This window comes from Stenella coeruleoalba (genome assembly GCF_951394435.1).
Source record: "Stenella coeruleoalba genome assembly, chromosome: 11".
NCBI classification, from domain to species: Eukaryota; Metazoa; Chordata; class Mammalia; order Artiodactyla; family Delphinidae; genus Stenella; species Stenella coeruleoalba.
In genome coordinates, this window is record NC_137157.1 from 77,743,743 (window position 1) to 77,765,112 (window position 21,370).

Here is a 21,370-nt window from a genome sequence, read left to right on the forward strand (position 1 = left end):
TGCTACTCGGGTATTCAGTCCTGGTAATATGATGGTGATTCATTTTAAAAGTGATGGTGAAAAGAATTTCCAACGCTTCAAGGCTAGATTCAGCGTTTTACCCTTAGGTGAGTATAAACACTTGTATGATTGTGATATTTTGCTTATGGAAATGGTTATAGGGAAGATAATTTAACCATGTTTACCTAAATTTAGGGTGCTTGAATCACCTAGGTAGCAAAATTAAAATACAGATTCCTGGGCCCACCCCCAAAGATTTTGATTCTGTAGATGTGGAATGGGGCCCTGGAACCTGTGCTTTAAAAAGTACTTCAGATGATGCCAAGAAACTATGTCCACTAGATGATCAAAAAAGATTCCAAGCACCTTATATGAAAAGGAGATAATTCAGATTTGAGAGTGTAACTCAGAAATGAGATTGGCTCTGTTTTGGGATATTTGAGGGCTTTGAAGGATTAGTATGATTCTAGTCATTCTAGAAAATAAAGTAGCCTTTACTCAGACAAAAGGAATATCATATGCAAAGACCCTAATGTGAAAGAGAATGGATGTTGTACAGAAAACTACAAATACCTCAATTTTGTTGCAGTTTTGGAGGGAATGATAAAAAAGGCGAGAGTTAGATCATGATGGACACAGGATATTAAATGTTAAGTACCACAGTGACAGCATATCTATTTAACATTTATTGATTACTCACCCTGTACCAGGTATGGACTAAGCATTTCACATGTATTATTACATTTATTCCTCAGTACAAACCTAAGAGGTTTGTATACTGTTCCCCTTTTCACAGATGAGGGAACAGAGGCTTAGGAGTTCAATAACTTTCCCCAAGGTGCATAGCTGGCACGAGGTGGAGCCAGAATTCAAACCTTAGTGGTAATGTAGAAGATGGCATTAGAGGTCAGGGGTGAGCTCACTCACAAGGAGAGTAGTGAGGACATGATGGTAAGAATTTATTCTGACATTGCTTGATTAGTTATGTTGTGGGGAAGGAGATATATGAAGAAGAAAAATTCCAGCATGATTTCCAGGATTCTAACTTGAGTGGCTGCATGGATTGTGGAGTCATTAAATGATACAGAGAAACATAACAAGACCATCTTGACTGTTAAAATCAATTGATTCCATTTGAGATATGTGGATTTTTATGAGCTTGTGGGAGATTCAGATGGAGGTATCCAGCAGTCCTAGAATTAGTCCTAGATCTAGCAGTCCTAGATCCAGAATTCAGGAAGGAGATTTAGATCGAAGATGGACATTTGGAAGTCATATATATGTGAATGAATAAAAATAGGGCTATGAACAGTACTTTCGTGGAATATCTTTCAGAATGAAGAATAGGATCCTGAAATAAAGACTGAGATTGGGAAAAGATGACCATAGATATATTTTTTAAAAACCAGGAGAGTAATTTCATGGAGCCAAGGAAGGAAGAAATGCTTAAAATGGTACAACAGGGATATTATGAGATATATGACCAAATCACATGTATGGGATCTGACATAACATTTGAAAGATAGTAGTAGTTAGATCAACTTAAGAGCAGTTCTATGATTGACCATGTAAGCAAGTAGGGTCAGCTACTATAGGCTACTCTAAATATTTTCAATTAATATTTTTTCCTCTGCAGATTCATTAAACAAAATCGGATCAACGTCATCTTCCAAAACCAATGCTGTATCTTCTACAAAAGATATTCCATATGGTGAGTTGATGACCATGTGATTCTTATCTGTTTAATTTCCTTTCTTTAACTAGATGTCTCTTTACAGAAACCTCATCTTGCACTGATATAGCTTCACAGTGAGCAAGAATGAGTTTTATATTTAAGCCCGTGAAATTTCCAGAACCCTGTTTGGGTTTGAGTATAGACTTATAGATAGAGGGAAGAAGAAATAAGCTTTATGACAGGAAAAAAGAGGTACAGAGAGCATTCCTTGTCCTCATTTATTCCTATGCAAACTTAAAATATCTTCCTAAATTCTATGTTTAATATGATTTTGCATTTGGGGGCAAAGGGTGAAAACAAAACTTTTTTGTTTTCATTTTTTTAACACACTTGCAACTCTTAACTTCATTATAATCTTAAGTGTCTGGTTAAATATTACGAACTTTCATTGCTCTGTATGCATGTATTTCATATGTTCTAGTTGATGGGTTTTAATATCAATAGAAAGTTGCACAGGGAGCTATAAAGAGGGAAAATTGTCTGCCTCTTACGGGGGAGTCAGAGAAGACTTCATGGAGAAGATAGTACTTGATCTGAGTCACAGCAGTATTCCAGACAAGAGAACAGCATTTGGATGTCTGAGCCAATTTGGTGTGTTTGGGGATTGGTAAATGGTTTTATACAATGAGAAAGAGAGATTAAACAAGGATGTATAATAAAGAACCTTGTATCCTTTGCTAACAAACAGAATTTTCCTACTAGAATGTAAGTTCCATGAGGGCCAGGATTTTTGTCTACAGTATGCTGTTCATTGATATGTCACCAATGCCTAGAACAGTGCCTGGCAACACCAAACACTAAATAAATATTTGTTAAATGAATGAAGAAATATAATTTTTTTAGGCCAGTACCTAAAAACCTGATTGCTTAGCAGAGTCACCTAGGCAAGCTTTTAAAGTCGGATTCTACAGAGATGGGTCTTAGGAATCTGTATCTTCATGAAACTCATCTGGTATTTGGGAATTACTACTGTTGGCTATGGCAAGCCATTGGGGGAGGAGTGTGTTCTTAATTATTTCAGTTGGATGGGTCATTAGTTTGATCTCCTTTGCTGTAGGTGTCTGTGGCATCCCTCCATTTAGTCCCCAGTGGCTTTCCAGGAGAATTGCAGGAGGGGAGGAAGCCTGCCCCCACTGCTGGCCATGGCAGGTGGGTTTGAGGTTTCTAGGCAATCACCAGTGTGGAGGTGCCATCATCAGCTCTAGCTGGATTCTGACTGCAGCCCATTGTGTGCAATCGTGAGTGAGACTGATGATATTTTACTAATGTATTCATGTACCGTACCTAGGACATAAGTAAAATTGTCTAACTTCTAAAATCATCCAGACTAATTCTAAAGCATGAATCTTCCTTTCAGTGTTTCTGCCCCAGGTCCACCTAGCCTCTATTTAAACAATGTCAGTGAGGAAAAAGCAAATCAAATCTTGAAATTGTTCATCCCATTTATGGGGATATCTGATTATGTTAAGCCCAAGTCTGCTTCTCTGTAGCAGAAACTTATTGATCTAAATTTACTGCAGTTCCAGAAAACAAGAACTCAATCTCTTTCTTTTTTCACATAACAGCCCTCTCCCATTGCCTTAACTTAATCCTTAAGCTAAATGCTCATTGTTCTATTGTTTGTAATTCCAGAGGCCTCACCATGCAATGTACCTTACCCTGGATTGGTTTAGCGCTGTTCCTTTTAAAGTATGGTTCACGACAGTGGAGAGCACAGTAGGATAATCCACACCTTCATCACTGAACTTTCTGTGTTTTTAAATTGTAAACTATGCCATGATATGAAAAACTGTACATAATATACATATGTAATCTAAAGAATAGTTAGTAAATGTATATTTGTGTCCCTACTACCTAGCGTAAGAAGGACCTTTACACTTTCCTTTCAAAACCCCTTAGTGCCCCTCCCAAAGAGGTAAACACTATGCTAAATTTTGTGTTCATAATTCCTTTGCTTTTTTTTTCGTTTTAACATCTATGAATCCCTAAAACCAGTATATTGCCTGTTTTTCCTGGTTTTGATATTAATATAAAAGAACTATAGTTTATATTCTTCTGTGATTTGCTTTTATCTTTATAACATATATAGATTAAATCATGTGGGTGTGTGTAACTGTAATTAATTCACTTTCAGTCCAGACTAGTTAAGGCAATCACTTGTGGGTTGGTTCTGGACACTGTAAATTTAAATACTCCCGAGGATAAACAATAAGGTCCTACTGTATAGCAGAGAGAACTATATTCAATATCCTATGATAAACCATAATGGAAAAGAATATTTTTTTAAAATGTATATATATATATATATATATATATATATATATATATAAAACTGAATCACTTTGCTGTACAGCAGAAATTTACACAACATTGTAAATCAACTATACTTCAAAATAAATAAATAAATAAATACTCTCCAGATGATTCCAATGTACAGTCAAGGTCCAGAACCCTTCCCTGTCCCTGACTCCATCTTGACCCCTCCCCTGCTTGTCCCCGGTGGACCCACCCCCTTCCTCAAACATGCTGTGCTTTTCCTTTCACAAGGTCTGTGTAGTTGCTGTTCCCTCTGCCATTCAGGACACCAAGGTGCATTTAGTTGTTCTGTCTCCTTCGCCTCCTCTTGGCTCTGAGTCTCACTGACTTTCCTTGTTTTTGATGACCTGGACAGTATTTAGGAGTACTCATCTGGTATTTTGTAGAATGTACCTCAGTTTGAGTTCGTCTGATGTTTTTCTCATGGTTTTACTGGGATTATGGATTTGGGGGAGGAGGAACACAGAGGCAACATGCTCTTCTTATCACATCATATCAAGGGTACAAGCTGTCAACATGACTTCTCAATGATGACGTTAACCTCCATCACTGGCCCAGGCAGTGTTTACCAGGTGTCTCCACTGTAAAGGTGCATCTTCCCCCCATCCTTACCTACTCTTTGGAAGCAAGTGGCTAAGGGTAGCCCACACTCAAACAGTTGGGCCTTAAGCTCCACCTTCTTGAGCGCAGAGCTTCCTACAAAAATTATTTGAAATTCTTCTGTATGCGAGATTTACCTCTTCTCTTCCTTTTATTTATTAAATCATGTATTTATACCGGTGCGGACTTGAAAATATTTATTTTTATAAATACTGTATATTTATTTTGTTGCTCAAATTGTTCCAGCTTTGACTACTGTGAGTTCTTTCAGAGTGGCTTCTTGTCTTTTTGATATTCCCCCATCCTTTGTGACACTACAGGATGCTCCAGGTTCATCTTAGGTATTCCCCTCTCAGTCCTAGAAACAGCCATTTCTCCCGTGAGCCCTGGTTCATTTTATTGGAGAATGGCATGAGAAGTCAAGATCTGGGTGCTGGGCACCCTGCTTGCTACTAGGGGGCTATTGTTTCTAGGCCCTCTTAGCTGAAAGAGCTAGAAAATGTAAGTATGCATACTAACTCACTTATATAAACATATTTATCTATCTGTACCTATATTAAAGTAAACATGAGTTCATGCGAATATTTCCAACTCAATCCAGTAACCACATGGTTCATTCTAACACCTTCTGCCCTTGGAGAAGCCATTTTATAAGAGTTCTATCAAAGTGCATTTTTATGTACCATGGAAAAGCCTCAGTTATAGCTGACTAATTAGTGAAAATTAATGCATTAGAGAAAACAGCTATTAGTATTGATACCAGAGGCACAGCAGAAGCTTTGGCAGACTCCCTTGTCAAATAGTTTAGTCTGTTCCTGAATTAATGTCATGGACCATGACTCCTTGCAGCAAGATACAGAGCACAGCAAACCATTCTTCACAAGGTAGAATATTCAACTTGATGAGTCAATTGAGATTAATAAACAGAGTCAGCTAAAAATGTTTGTGAACCATTTAAGTTAACCACAAAAAGAACTTGTGTCCAATATCATTAGTGAACCTTCTTGGTTTCTTTGTAAAATTTCATTAAAATAGTAATGATGTTTGTTTTAAAAGGCAGTTAAATAAAGTTATCAGGTAAAATCTAAACTACCTTCTCCATTACACTAATCCATTCCGCCTCTCTGGAAGTAATCAATATTAAAATGTTTTAATTATCTGATTTTCCATTAATGTTATGCACATTAAATGTACTTTGTAGTATTTTATAATTTTTTGCACAAAACATTGTGCCTTGTATTTATACTGATATGAAAAATGTCTGTGCACCTCATTTTTTCTTTAACTTTTCACAGTTGCCTAACTTACTTGACCAGAAAAATATCTTTTTGAAGCTTGAACTATATAGATCTTTACCCCAGAAGTGTTTGATATGCTGGTATAACCGAGGTAGTATGTTCCCTTCATGCCTTGCCTTTAGGGAACTCTTCAGCTGATTCCTTCAAGGACTTGCTTCTCCCTGCCTCAACTTCATCAATCTTATAGACATCCAGGGCTCCATCCTCCATAGAAGGGGACTTCTGAGTATCCAAATCCACTGAGAAGGCAGGTTTGCCATGTGGGATGAGCCAGTTGAGGAAGTGTGCAAAATCTGGGAGCTGAGATAGACATCATTTTTGCTGGCATTGCTGGGTAGTGCTCCAAAGACAATAAGGACGACTGACAGCAACACTGTATCACCTCCCATATACTACTGTCCCTGGCACTGGTTACCCTTAGTATTAGTTCTCAAACTTCAGCAAACATCAGAATTGCCTGGAGGGTTTCTGACTTAAAGTCTGGTGTGGGGCCGGAGAGTCTGTATTTCTAACAAGTTCCTGGGTAATGTTGTTCTATCCTTAGGAAAAACCTGGTGTGTTCTTATTTTGCTGACTCCACTCTGGTCTTCGTGATCATGTGGGATTTTTAACTCACTTTAGGGCACTAAACTCACTTTGCAATTGTGCATTGGAATCTTTCTGTCTCAAACCTAAATCAGCGTTTTTTTCAATTTCAGCCCCTTTCTGTAACTTAGCAGTTACTCTTTCTTCTCCTGTTGCAGTAAGTGATACATGTCCCATTGTTGCGTTGGGGATGAGGCCATAAGGATACAAGAAATGAAGCTTGATCATGGGCAAGTGGGAAGAAAGGCTAGAGAAATTCATAAATTGATACCTTCAGTTATTGTCCCATATTGGAGAAATCTCAAGCTTTATTGCTTTATAAAGTGTACGTTGTGTTGTCATATACTTTTTACAGTGTTCTCTACCAAATAAAAGGATATTTGATGACTGTGCACAATTTCTTCACTAGAGATTGTGAGCTACATTATCACCTCTACCATGATGTTTATTATTTCTTTGTATTGTGGACACTATTCTCTGTATAAAAAGGTAGAATTAATTTGTCATCAAATTGGTCGCCTGAACACATGCTGGGACACCCCTTGTCTCAGCCAGGGAGGTTCTTTTTCCACTCGGATTCACACAGCCAATCATGAAACCAATGCTGAGACTGGGACAGCAGAAGCTTTGTTCAATGGCAGAAGAATGGAGAAGTGGGAATTTAGTTCGAAATTCAACTTCTTAACCCAATTCTGGTGGAGACACCATATATATAGGAGGGTCGAAGTAAAAGGGAGGGAATTGGAAAGAGTGGGAGGAATATCCATGACTTATCAGAGAACAAGGGTGTGGTTTGGACCTGGAACTGATGCAGCACTCCATTTCAGTTCTTGTATGGGCTTTTCCAGTGTTATGGCAACCATTAACTGTCATGGCGCTGGTGGGTACGTCATTTAGCTATTGTATTACAATGAGCGTATAATGAGGTCCAAGGTCTAGTGGAAGTCAAATCTTCCACCATCTTGAGGCTAGTTGGGTCTAACCAGTTCTTGTTTTTCTCTTTGCAACTTCCTCCTGAGACTTAGATACGAGCAATTGGTTTCCTTTCAAGGCAAGGGCAGGGGTATGATTCTAGGACAACAGCTTGGTAACAGCTTTAAGAAATAAATTAGTAATGATTTAGAGGGTGACTTTGAGAATAAAGTTGATCCTTCCATTAGAGTGCATGACAGATAAGAACAATGATAATAATAAATGGCTACCATTATGGAGTCTTTACCATCTGTAGAGTACTTGCCAGGCACTTTACCTAAGTTAGTTCCCTTAATAGAGGCACATTGAAACACATGAATGAGTCAGACTCATCATGCAAGAAATTGAAATGAGCATGGTTATGACTAGAGAGAAGATGCCTATGTGTATTAAGAAACATCTCCTTTGAATAAAGTGTATTGAAAAATAATTTCAATAAATTTTACTGAAGAAACAGTTTTGAAAAATGAAAACTTAATCTCCGAGCTAAAGTGACAGTGTACTTCTGGCAATTGAGAGACTCTTTACTTGGATATTTTTTCAACTGAAGATCTTTTTTTTAAATTTATTTTTGGCTGCATTGGGTCTTCATTGCTGCGCGCAGGCTTTCTCTAGTTGCGGCGAGCAGGGGCTACTTTTCGTTGCAGCACGCGGGCTTCTCATTGTGGTGGCTTCTCTTGTTGTGGAGCACAGGCTCTAGGTACGTGGGCTTCAGCAGTTGTGGCTCGCGGGCTCTAGAGCGCAGGCTCAGTAGTTGTGGAGCACAGGCTTAGTTGCTCCGCGGCATGTGGGATCTTCCTGGACCAGGGCTCAAACCCATGGCCCCTGCATTGGCAGGTGGATTCTTAACCACTGTGCCACCAGGGGAGCCCTGGAGATCTTGATGTGGCAAATTAATGGATGTACATTTAAATTTTTAGACATCTTTTTGAAGTATGTCAAATGTGTGCAAATCTTTAGTACAGTTAGAGAAATTTACACAAAGCAAACACCCATGTAACCAGCACCCAGATCAAGAAACAAATAGGGGCCCCCCTCGAGCCTCTCCCAACAATCACCCCTCTAACAGGAATCAGTGCCCTGACCTCTAACACTATACGTGAATTTTACCTATTTTTGAATTGACAAATTCTTTTTTAACCTGAGTTTCATCAATTCTGGTTCCTGTAATAGAATGTTTGGATACTTTTAACAGTAAAACATGGACCAGAATCTACCTCATTATGAAGGTAACTTTTTTCATGCATTCCTAATATCACTATGAAATTAAAATAAGCTCTAACTTTTCTTTTTTCCTTCTTAACTTAAAAATAGTCTTTGGTGATATTTGATAAGGGCTCCAAAGACATTTTATGGCCAAAAGAAGGGGGCAAGATACACAATTAGGAACTTGTCCTCAGGTAGGTCAGGAGGCAGAGTGTAGCATTGCTGGTTACACAAAAGTGCCAGACAGGGTAGTGGGTGGCCCCTGACTGAACTGAACAGTGCATGTTGGTAGGGCCAGAAGGGGTTAGACCAAATGGTGAAAAATGTGTTTTCATGACAAACTTTTGTTGTTCTTCTCTCTCCAGGAAAAATAATCCACTCTTGTGGACCATTGTTGCTGGAGACCATGACAGAACCTTGAAGGAACCAACTGAGCAGGTGAGAAATGGTTTTAATGGTTATTCTGCCTAAATTTTCACATGCCAGGGAATACATTTAGCTAAAACATGTAGTTATTAATCCCCTAATGCCCTCGTATACTTATCATTTATACTAACATTTAAAGATACCATTTAAGATCACATTTAATCTGAAAATTAGGTGAGGTGAGTCAGGAAGTGCAAATTCAGGTCCATGTACACAGGTCTACCATAGTCTGGTTTTTCTAGGACCACCAGTCCTCAGAAAGCGGTGCATGGACTCCTGTAAATTATTAACAGAGATTGCCCTTTTTAATTTAGTACAAAATCATCTTCATTACTGATGTGTGGAAATGCAGAGATTTAAGATTATTTTGGACCAGTATACAAGGAAGTTGTTCAACTCATTGACTTTGCCTTGTAATCTCTTGCTTGCTAACAATACAGGTGAGAAGGGCAAAACACATTGTGGTGCACGAAGACTTTGACAGACTGACCTTTGACTCTGACATTGCCCTAATACAGCTGAGCTCTGCTCTGGAGCTCAACTCAGTGGTGAGGCCAGTGTGTCTCCCGCACAGCACGGAGCCTCTGTTTTCCTCTGAGATCTGTGTTGTGACTGGATGGGGAAGTGTTAGTGAAGGTAAACATTTTACTTTTGCATAAACATCACTGCTGGTTGAGAGTTTTGAGAATGTGTCATGGAAATGATATCAAGTAGTATCTGCTTTAGCCCTTCTTCCTTCTGAAACATTGAAACCATGTTTTATGTAGCTGTAAAGCTCATCAAATTAGAGAATGAGCTGTTTTATATTTTTCATCAGGGTGACTTAATCATAGGTAGGCTAGATCTGTGAAAGGCCAGATAGAAGTATTTTATGCCTTGTAAGCCATGTGGTCTCTGTCACAGCTATTCAAATCTGCCGTTGTAGCACAAAGCAGCCATGGACAATATGTTATAGCATGGATGTGGCTGTATTCCAACAGAACTTGTCCATGAGTCTTAAATTTTATACAATAATCTTGTCACAAAATGTTATTCGTTTTTTGGATTTTCTTTTCAACCATTTAAAAAAAGTACAAATCAGAATTAGTTCATGGATTGTAATAGATAGGCTTGGGGATGTAATAACTAGGCTTGTAATAAATAGGCTTCGGTTAGGGCCTGGCATGAAATTGGCCTGTTGGCTGGGGTTTGATGACCCCTGGGCTAGATTCTAGATTTCTTAAAGCCATAGTGAAATACTGAAAGATCTGAATGGGTTGATGTTTGTGTCCTGCTTCTTTTCACTGTATAAAGTTATTTTCTTTTATATTTTCCTTCTGTTTATATGTCATTTAAAGTCTGTGAGCTTGCAGATGTAGAAGACAAACTTATGGTTACCAAAGGGGAAAGGGGGTGGGGAGGGATAAATTAAGAGTTTGGGATTAACATATATACATTACTATATAGATAAACAACAAGGTCCTACTGTATAGCACAGGGAACTAAATTCAATATCTTGTAATAAACTATAATGGAAAAATTTATGTATAAACTATATATAGTTTATATATAAACTATAATGAAAAAGAATATATATATATATAACTGAATCACTTTACTATACACCAGGAACTAACACAACATTGTAAATTAAATATACTTCAATTTAAAGAAAAATAATGATAAAGTCTGTGAGCTTGAAGGAGGTGAGATATCTTTGACCTCATACAGTATTCATGTTCTCAGCTTACTGTGCTACCTGCAGCCAAATTGCATTTTCCTAAAATCTTCACCAACCACCATATGAGGAGATTTTATCCTCCCATTCTGCAAATGAGGAGATTATGGCCCTGAAGTCTAAGTAATTTGCTAAAATTCCATGGCTAATAAATATCAAAAGTGGAATTTAAAATCAGTGTGGCTCAGCTGATAAACCTTGAATGGCTTATTTGTTACATTTGGAATACAATCTGAACTCCTAGCCCAGCACTGAAGGCTCTGCATTGGACCTCCCCATACTTCTCCAGCCTCAGTTCCTCCTTTGTCCCCTTGTTGGCTGACCTGTGTCTTCTTTCTTTCTCAAGCTCTGTGCTTTGTTTCCTTGGCCCCGGAGCACTCCTATTCCAGTCTTCTCACAGCCCCTCCTCATTACTCCATCCTCAACTCAAATCTTCTCAGACCCCTTTCTTGCAGCAGGACTGTCCTTCCTTCACTCTCTGCACTACCTGGTTTTATCATCTCCTTCCACATAAACGGACTTAACATATTTTACAGAATCATTTTCTACATCCCACCCCTTAGAGCGGGAGCCTCTTGAAGGCAGATCTCTGCCTAATTTACTGCTCTCTCTCCAGGACTCAGCATCTACCTAGCATAGAGGAAACAGTAAATTTTTATTGACTCACTGGCCTCAAAGCCCTTGAATAAATGTGCCTGTTCTTTAACATCTTCAACCTTCACCAACTCCATGACCACCGGACGACGGAGGTGGTTACAGTTTTATAAAAGGTGAATTCAGTCTTTTAGTCTCAGAGAGAAAACAAGTTCTCAGTTTTGAGACATGGTAATCAACATTGTTAGGGATGGTCCCTGAAAAGAGGATTTTAAATACATTAAATTATCTATGTATTAGATTACTACATTAAAAAAATAATAAGGGCTTCCCTGGTGGCGCAGTGGTTGAGAGTCTGCCTGCCGATGCAGGGGACGGGGGTTTGTGCACCAGTCAGGGAAGATCCCACATGCCGTGGAGCGGCTGGGCCTGTGAGCCATGGCCACTGAGCCTACGCATCGGAGGCTGTACTCCGCAACGGGAGAGGCCACAGCAGTGAGAGGCCCGCGTACCACAAAAAAAACCAAAAACAAACAAACACTAAAAAAAAATAAGATTTAGAGTCGGACCTAGGCTAGTTCTGTCCCATAGGTGCTGTGTGATTAAATCTTCAGAGCTCTGGCTTTTTCATGTGTGAGATTAGTGTGACAGCCCACCTCACAATGTTGTTGTATTAATAGCTTAGAGTAAAAAGCTTTATAAATATATTAAGGAACTATTTACATAAATGTAAATATAAATAAAATATAAGATACTATTTACATAAATGTAAATTAATTTTTATTAATTTTTTTCAAGAAGCTATAGGGCTATCAAATACTGAACTTACCTTTTTTTAATTAGTCATAAATCTAAAGTGATAGAATAAGTCACGCAGAACACGTGTTAACATAGACCTGCCTGAGGACCAGGCGGGAGAAGAAATTCTTTAGTGTTCATCATCAGTGTCATCTTAAATTAGAGCTGAGATTAGGCCTCAGTGATAATAAAGGAACAAGAGAAATATGGTTTTGTTTTATATGAGTGCTACCGAGTCCAAGCTCACTCTGCTCGCTACACGACAGTCCAATGAATCAGAGACGAGGCAAGGAATACTTTATTCGAAAAGCCCGCAGACCAAGAAGACAGCAGACTAGTGTCTCTGAAAAGCCATCTTATGGGGTTTGGCCAGTTTCTTTTATAGCACAGAGAGGGGGAGGAGATGAGGAAGTAAAGTAAAATGGCCATAAGTTTTGCAAATATCACCTGGAATGGCCAGCCTCTGGGAGGGGATGTGTTAATTTCTTCTTTCTTGTAGCCATCCACAGGTGGGCAGAGTCCAGATGCTCCCCCTAACAAAGGCACTTTGTTTTAACATTCAGGCAGAGGGGCAGGGTTCCCCGAGGCAGGCCATTATGTACAGACAGTATCCTTTCAGTGAACAAAAGCTGCGGAAAGCAAAGGTTAAAGTAAAAGAAACAGATCCAACATGTAGTCTGATTTGGCTCTTCCCTGTTACCATTGGAAATCATATAAATATATTATTGTTATGTAGTTATAATATGTTTACGTAAAATATTTTACAGTTGACCTTTGAACAATGCAGGGGTTAATTCAAGTGTCATTTATAGTCAGCCCTACATACCACAAACCGTGTAGTACTGCAGTATTTACTATTGAAAAATATCTGAGTATAAGTGGACTGGTGCACTTCAAACCTGTGTTGTTCAAGGGTCAACTGTACCTGTAAAAATATATGAACATATATATTTATAATATAAATTATCTGTGACACCAATTCATATCTTACTGAATTTCTCTTTCTGAATTCTTAATAGCTATACTTGAAACACTGAAATTTAAATCAGAATTAAGCTAGAAAAAAAGTGTTTCTGATCTTGTTTCTCCTGCCAATGGATTTTCTTCACCAAGATGTCACATCTGGAAATAAAGATGTCCTGCACAAAACATTGTGTTTGGATTCAGAATTCTGCATCAGCTTAGGCAAAACCAAATGATGGCAGCTGTGTCGGTGTAGAGCAAGTCTGAACTTAAATATATTTCTTTAACACCACTTGTTGCTTACTTCATTATCAAGCTCTCTTTCTGAATCTATTTCTTAGATGGTGGCCTAGCGAGTCGCTTACAGCAGATTCAAGTGCTCGTGGTAGAAAGAGAGGTCTGCGAACGCACTTACTATTCTGCCCATCCAGGAGGGATTACAGAGAAGATGATCTGTGCTGGCTTTGCAGCATCTGGAGGGAAAGATGTGGGTCAGGTGAGAGCATTCTAATTTTGCAGAGGAAGATAGGAAGTTGTCATCTGTTGGAGATTCTCCTTAGACAGGAAGAACCTACTCTCAAAGCCACAGACAAGCATCTTGGCCTGTGCCTGCAGCATCAGGCCACACCCCTACTCGAAAGCCAGTAGGACAACAGGAAGAGTGAATTACTTAGTCCAAACTTGCTGAGATGGCAGAGAGGAGACAGAAGCAACCATCAGTCAGAGGGGAAGTGGGTACACAGAGGAGCCCATGAGAAAGTAGGAGAGGGCAACACCACTGAACTGGTCTGCAGGTGGGAAGATGTGTTCAGATATACTTAAAGCTTTGGTAAAAGGGGAACGAGCAAATGAGGATTATAAATTAGTGTATCCTACTTATGCCTTAAGAGTTTTATTGTTTCAAATTATTACTAAACTCCTGGGTACTCACACTTAATTTTCAACCACAGAATAAAATAAAATAATCATGAAGAAAATGAGAACCTTTGAAAAAATGGTTTTCATATGCAGCAGAAAACAAATCGCAAAGCAGTAGTTTAATTTTAGTGATATCCTAGAGGCACGAACCTGTGCAGATGTATTCACACGTCAGTTGGACAAGCATGCTATTGGCAAGTTCAGAATCAACTAGGAAAAAGACAGGATGTGGGCAAAAGGATTACAAAACACCAGCTTTAATATCCACAAAGCCGACTGAGGAATATGCCTTAGGTATGCAACCAAAAAGTGTTTCCAACACTAAGCAGCCCACCTTGATCACCTAGTCTGGACTTGAGGCAGCCTGCCTAAGGGAAAGTTGGGGTCTGTAGAGCAGACACACTTCCAGATTGTTGTATCATTTCATATTGGTCTAGAGTAGAGAGGGAAGAAAGAATGAATCTTGAGTTGCAGCTTTTTGATAGTCCTCCCCTGCCTCCCCACAAACGCTCCCCCCACCCCCCTGGCCACGAAGAAACAGAAACCAATGGATACCACCTCTATGGGGAGAAAACTGGGCTTTAATCTGGATAGAAGTCTTTCCATTGGCAAAAATGAGGAGAGAAGGAAGGAGGTCCCCTCGTAACATTGAATATAAATTGAGTGTAGTTAAACCCTTTCCTTGTGTCAAGCACTGCCCAAATTCTGTTTTATGTTGCATATTGTAATTTGCATTCTTCAGAAGCAGACTCTGAGAGGAGGATTCAAGGGCAACAGTCTGCTTAGAAAGTACAAATATCACTGGTAGAAATGTGAGGAGGTGGTACAGGGAAGGGAAGGCAGTCCATCTACTGATGTGCTATTAATGTGCTATGAAGCCAACTACCACAGGGAGGGACTGAGCTGAATCCTGCAGCGAAACTCTGGCAGTGATGCAAAACACACGCAGTATATTTATCCCCTCCCCTTGGAGGGGTGAGGGAGCTTCCCCAGAGTCACGGTTGGAAGGCTGCAGGGGAGCATTTCCCACAGTCTGAGCGGCCTTATGGCTGTGGTGGACAGGGCAAGGGCCCTCGGGCACACAGCCGGCATGGACTGGAAGGTCCGAGGAATATGGGAAGGGCACTCACACCATCTGCTAGAGGACATTACTGTTATATTATAAAAATCCAATAGAAAAGTACTCTGAATTAATGTGTTCATTCTCCCCCTTTTGAGGGATGGTTTTTCTTTCTTTTTCACATCAAGAAAATTACAAATGGCTCTGCTGTCTCTGTCATGTTTAACAGCATGTAACATTAAGGGAAGAGCTTAATCTATCGAGAGAGCAAATAGGTCCATGTCAGAGGTGACCCAAATACCATAATCTCGGTTGGTACCTATATTTATTTCAGCTACATCCAGCTGTCACTTTCCCTGCAGTGTGACCAAATTTACAGCCACTACAAAGAAAGGAAAATAGTAGAGATTCTGACTAGATGTGGCTAGCTTTCTTTTATAAAGAATACTGAATTACTAAAAGGGTGACTTCAGAAACTTGCTTTGATGAAACGGACTCTAATTTAATTTCTATCAGGTAATTGGTTTTTACCCCAAAAAAGGGTTTTTACCCTCCTGTGCATACTCAGGGGTAATGGACCTGCTCATGTAATTTCTCATCCAGGAAGGTGAACATCAGAATGCTGGAATGCAGAGACATGGGAGTTTCAGATACACAGTGTAGAATCCTGTGGTTCTTTGTTCACAACAAATTTTAGATTTTTTTTTTAACCTCAAGTTCTTTGACCTGCCATTGATCTTTGTCTTCACAGAGTGATACATGTTCTGTTCTTGCTGACTCTTCCAGTCTAGTTCTTATTTCTCTCCTCTTGCTTACTATTTTTCAGCCACATTGATTGCCTTCTGACCTCAAACTTGCCACATCCTTGTCTAAGTTGGGGCCTTAGCCCAGATATTAATTCTGCATGAAAACACTATTCCTCCAGGTTTTTGAAAATCCACCTCCTTATTTTTCATGTACGAGCTCAAATGTTATTGAAACTACAAATATATACATGCACGTGTAAGCATACACACAGCTACCATTGTTCTCAACTTTTCACTCTGAGTGTTTCCTTTATGGCTATTATCACCATCTAATTTGTTTATATTCTTTTCCAGAATGCCTGGCTCACAGTAGGCACCGAATAATTTTTAAAATAATCAGTAGGTACCATTTGTTTCTTGAAGATTTACCATGTGCGAGGCCCTGTAATAAGTGCTGACCGTAAAAGATAAATTAGACAGGCTCCTTCTGTATCACAAAATGTTTGTAATTAACTGAAAAATTCTATATTGTGTATGTGTTCGTACTGAATGAATGAGTGAATAAAAAAACACCTGATTTGACAAATCAGACTATTTTCAAACTGGAAGGGCCTCCTAAGTATAATCTTAAATTATGTGGGAAAAAAATTAGGCCCAGAGAAAATGTTAATTGTTCTACATTACAGATTAAGGAATCGGTCTCCTATTCCCAGTTCAGGATTTCTCCTGTGAAATGCTCCATATAAAATAAACACTTATCTCAAATATGTTATCAGCTCAGTTTATTTTATAAGAAGACAATTAAATTAAAGGTTTAGTTTGGTCCTAAGTACATTTGTGTCAAAAAAAAAAAAAAGCTCTGATAAAAAATCAGAAAGGCTATCTTAAAAAAATGCAAATCCTATGTTTTAAAGCTTGTTTTTTTTCAGTTTTATTGAGATATAATTGACATATAAAATTTTATAAATTTAAAATGTACAATGTGATGATTTTGATACACTTAGGTATTGTGAAATGCTTACCATAGTAGGGTTAGTTAACACCTTCATCACCTCACATAATTATCATTTCTTTCTTGTGCTGAGAACACTTATGATCTACTCTCTTAGCAGCTTTCAAGTAAGCAATACAGTATTGTTAACTATAGTCACCATGCTGTACATAAGTTCCCTAGAACCTGTTAATCTTACAGCTGGAAGTTTACACCCTTTGACCAGCATCTTCCCATTTTTCCCATTTTTTAGGACTCAGGTATATGTGATATCATACAGTAATTGTCTTTCACTGTCTGACTTTTCACGTAACATATTGTTCTCAAGGATTATCCATGTTGTCGCAAATGACAGGATCTCCTTCTTTCTCATGGCTGAATAATATTCCATTTTAGTATTCAGTATTCTCATGGCTGAATAAATAAACAAATAAGTAAACAAATATACATATAGACACACACACACACACACACACATATATATATAATACACACACACATATACTCCATACATCTTCTTTATCCATTCATCCTTTGACAGAAAAATAGGTTGTTTCCATATCTTGGCTAATGTGAATAAAGCTGCAGTAAACATGGGGGTGCAGATACCTCTTCAGTATCCTATTTTTATTTCCTTTGGCTATATACCCAGAACAGGGATTGCTGTATCATATGGTAGTTCTATTTTTAATTCTATTTTCCACAGTGATATACCAATTTATATTCCCACCAATGGTGCAAAAGGATTCTCATTTTTTCCACATCTTTGTAAACACTGTTTATTTCTTGTCTTTTTGATGATAGCTGATCAAACAGGTATGAGGTGATATCTCATTGTGATTCTGATTTGCATTCTCGTGATGTTGAGCACATTTTCATGTACCTGTTGGCCATCTGTATATCCTCTTTGGTAAAATGTCTATTCAGATCCTCTGCCTATTTATAAATTGCATTTTTTTGTTATTGACTTGTATGAGTTCTATAATTTTGGATACTAACCGCCTATCAGATATATGGTTTGAAAATATTTTCTCCCGTTCCATGGGTTGCATTTTCATTTTGTTGATTGTTTCTTCTGATGTGCAGAAGCCTTTTAGCTTGATGTAGTCCCACTTACTGATTTTTGGCCCTGTTGCTTGTGCTTTTGGTTTCATATCCAAAACAACTGTTGCCAAAAACAAAGTCAAAGGAGCTTTTCGGGCTTCCCTGGTGGCGCAGTGATTGAGAGTCCACCTGCCGATGCAGGGGACACGGGTTCGTGCCCCGGTCCGGGAGGATCCCACATGCCACGGAGCGGCTGGGCCCGTGAGCCATGGCCGCTGAGCCTGCGCGTCCGGAGCCTGTGCGCCGCAGCGGGAGAGGCCACAACAGTGAGAGGCCCGCGTACCGCAAAAAAAAAAAAAAAAGGAGCTTTTCCTTGTTTTCTTCTAGAAGTTCTGCCATTTGGGGTCTTATGTTTAAGTCTTTAATCTATTTCAAGTTAATTTTTGTGGTGTAAAATAGGGGTTCAGTTTTATTCCTCTGCATGTGGTTATTCAGTTTTCCCAACACCATTATTGAAGAAACTAGTTTTTCCCCATTGAGTATTCTTTGCTCCTTTTTCAAATATTAGTTAACTATATAAATGAGGGTTTTTTCTGGCCTCACAATTCTGTCTCATTGGTCTGTGTGTCTGTTTTTATGCCAGTACCATACTGTGTTGATTACTATAAATTTGTAATACATTTTGAAATCAGGAAGTGTGATGCCTTCAGCTTTGTTCTTTCTCAGGATTGTTTTGACTATGCGAGGGTCTTTGTGGTTCCATGTGAATTTTAGGATTTCTGTGAAAAATGCCATTGAAATTTTGATATGGACTGCATTGAATCTATAGCTGGTTTTGAGTAGTGTGGACATTTTAACAATATTAATTCTTCAAATTCATGAATGTGGGATATCTTTCCATTTCTTTGTGTCTTTAATTTTTTCATCAAAGTCATAGTTTTCAGTATAGAGACATTTTACCTCCTTGGTTAAATTTATTCCAAAGTATTTTATTCTTTTGATGCTATTGTACATGGGATTTATATATATGTGTGTGTGTGTGTGTGTGTGTGTGTGTGTGTGTGTGTGTGTGTTTTGTTGGTGTATAGAGACACAGCTGACTTCTATATTTTGTATCCTGAAACTTTACTGTATTCATTGATAAGTTCTAACAGTTTTTTGGTGGAGCCTTTAAGACTTTCTGTATAAAAAGACTTTCTTGCCTGATTGCTCTGGCTAGGACTTTCAGACTGTACTGAATAGGCCTGGTGAGGGTGAGCACCTTTGTGTTATTCCTACTCTTAGAGGAACAGCTTTCAACCTTTCACTGTTGAGTAGAGTGTCAGCTGTGGGTTTGTTATATATGGCCTTTTTTATGTTGAGGTATGTTTTATTTACACCCAAGTTGTTGAGAGTTCTTAATCATGCAAGAATGTTGCATTTTGTTAAATGCTTTTTTGTACTATTGAGATGAAGATACGATTTTAACTTTCACATTTATTGACTTGCATATGTTGAACCACCCTTGCATCACTGGAATAAATCCCACTTGATTATGGTGATTGATCCATTTAATATACTGTTGAATTCAGTATGCTAGTATTTTGGAGGTGTTTTTACATCTATGTTCATTAGGGTTATGGGCCTAATTATCTTTTTTTGTAGTGTTCTTTTCTGGCTTTAGTATGAGGGTAATGCTGACCTCATAAAATGAGTTTTGGAGTATTCCCTCCTCCAGTTTTTGGGTAGACTTTGAGAAGAATTCTTGTTTAAATGTTTAGTAAAATTCACTAGTGAAGCCTTCTGGTCCTAGGCTTTTCTTTGTTGGGATGTTCTTGATTATTGATTCAATCTCCTTTCTTGTATTGGTCTGTTATGATTTTCTTTTTCCTCTTGATTTGGTATTAGTAGGTGGTATGTTTCTAGGAGTTTATTTCTTCTAAGTTTATCCAATTTTTCGGTTTATAGTTGTTCATAGTGGTCTCTTATGATTCCTTGTATTTCTGTGGTACCAGTTGTAATGTCTCCTCTTTCATTTCTTTTATTTGTGATTTCATTTATTTAAGTCTAAGTATTCTAAGGTATACAAATTCATAAAAATAAATCTTTAAGAAATTAAAGAAATATATTATGAATAAATTATTGATTATTCCTGTTCCAAAACTGAAAGCAGGAGTTCTGATTAAAGCAATTTTAGAACATGTTTTCTTGGTGTTCCAGGGAGATTCTGGTGGGCCATTAGTATGTAAACATGAAAAAGCTCCCTTTGTCCTCTATGGCATTGTCAGCTGGGGAGCCAGCTGTCCCCAGCCAAGGAAGCCAGGCGTATTTGCCAGGGTGAGTGTCTTCTTGGACTGGATTCAATCCAGAATCAAAGGTAAATATTTTTCAGATATTATAAAAAGGTGCCTCTTTTTTTTCGAGTGGGTTTGGGAGTGGTGAGAGTGGTGGAAATCAGCATTATGAAAGAGAAGACCATAATATAGTATTTTATTTATTTTAGTTTCTAAACACATTAAAATTCTGTAAGAATAAGTTCTTCCTTAGGCAGAGTTATGGTAAAACTGACATTTCCTGAGGCTGCTTTAATCCTAGATTTGCATTCTCTTTGAAAAAAATCTGCTCTGGAACAAACTACATTTTGTCCTTAGGCTTTCATCTTTATTTACTTTTAACATGTTCTCCCCAGATGCAGGTCCTGTTTTACTTCAGATAAATAAAGAAAACAAAATCTTAACAAGACAACGATTGCCACCACCCACACCTTCAAGAGACAGCGCATCTGGGCCAGGTAGTAGATGTTCATGTTATGCCATTAATATAGCTAGTAAGAATTTAGCAAAAAACATTGCTCATCTGGGTTCATTAATTTTCTTTGGAATACCGTTAACTGTGTCTTCATTCTGGTTGGCAGTTTAAGCTGAAAGACAGGAGAGTTGTTATTGTTACTGTCTAGGGATCTTTTCTACCCCATAGATACAGCTGTTACAGGTTAAAAAAAAAAAAAAAAGTCTTGTGGTTGTGAACAGTGCTTGAATTTTGGAGAAGTTCATAGAATTATTCTGACCTCTGAGCTATTTATTGCTACATGAACAAAGGCCCTTAGGCCCTTAGGCTTTCAGGTATCTTGCTCTGGATATTAGATGACCAAGACGAGTATCAGTGTTAGTGTCTCTCTTAACTCTCCCCCAATTGTCAGTGTCTGTTTGCTAATAATATTTTTAGTTAAAAGCAAAAAGGAACTGGAGATTTAGATGTCTGTGATAGATTTATAAGAAGATAAAAGTTCCATGATACCATCATTCTTGGTTTCCAAATGGTCAGGATCTTTCCCTTTTCATCCATCTCTGCCCCATCCACTCTCATATACACTCAAGCCCAATAGACAACTAGAAAGAGTTGGAGGAAAATTGAGAAGGATG

At 38.3% G+C, this 21,370-nt stretch overlaps 1 protein-coding gene across 1 annotated transcript in view; it reads left to right on the forward strand.

The window, feature by feature from the left end:
• Positions 1 to 21,370, forward strand: part of OVCH1 (ovochymase 1) — a gene marked incomplete at both ends in the record, with an annotated part of 53,446 nt that overhangs the window by 12,729 nt on the left and 19,347 nt on the right. The window contains 7 exons of the mRNA XM_079937514.1: positions 1,637 to 1,711; positions 2,793 to 2,973; positions 9,078 to 9,150; positions 9,579 to 9,774; positions 13,552 to 13,706; positions 20,169 to 20,325; positions 20,644 to 20,739. Coding sequence (XP_079793640.1) covers positions 1,637 to 1,711; positions 2,793 to 2,973; positions 9,078 to 9,150; positions 9,579 to 9,774; positions 13,552 to 13,706; positions 20,169 to 20,325; positions 20,644 to 20,739 — 933 coding nt within the window. The remainder of the gene's footprint in view (positions 1 to 1,636; positions 1,712 to 2,792; positions 2,974 to 9,077; positions 9,151 to 9,578; positions 9,775 to 13,551; positions 13,707 to 20,168; positions 20,326 to 20,643; positions 20,740 to 21,370) is intronic.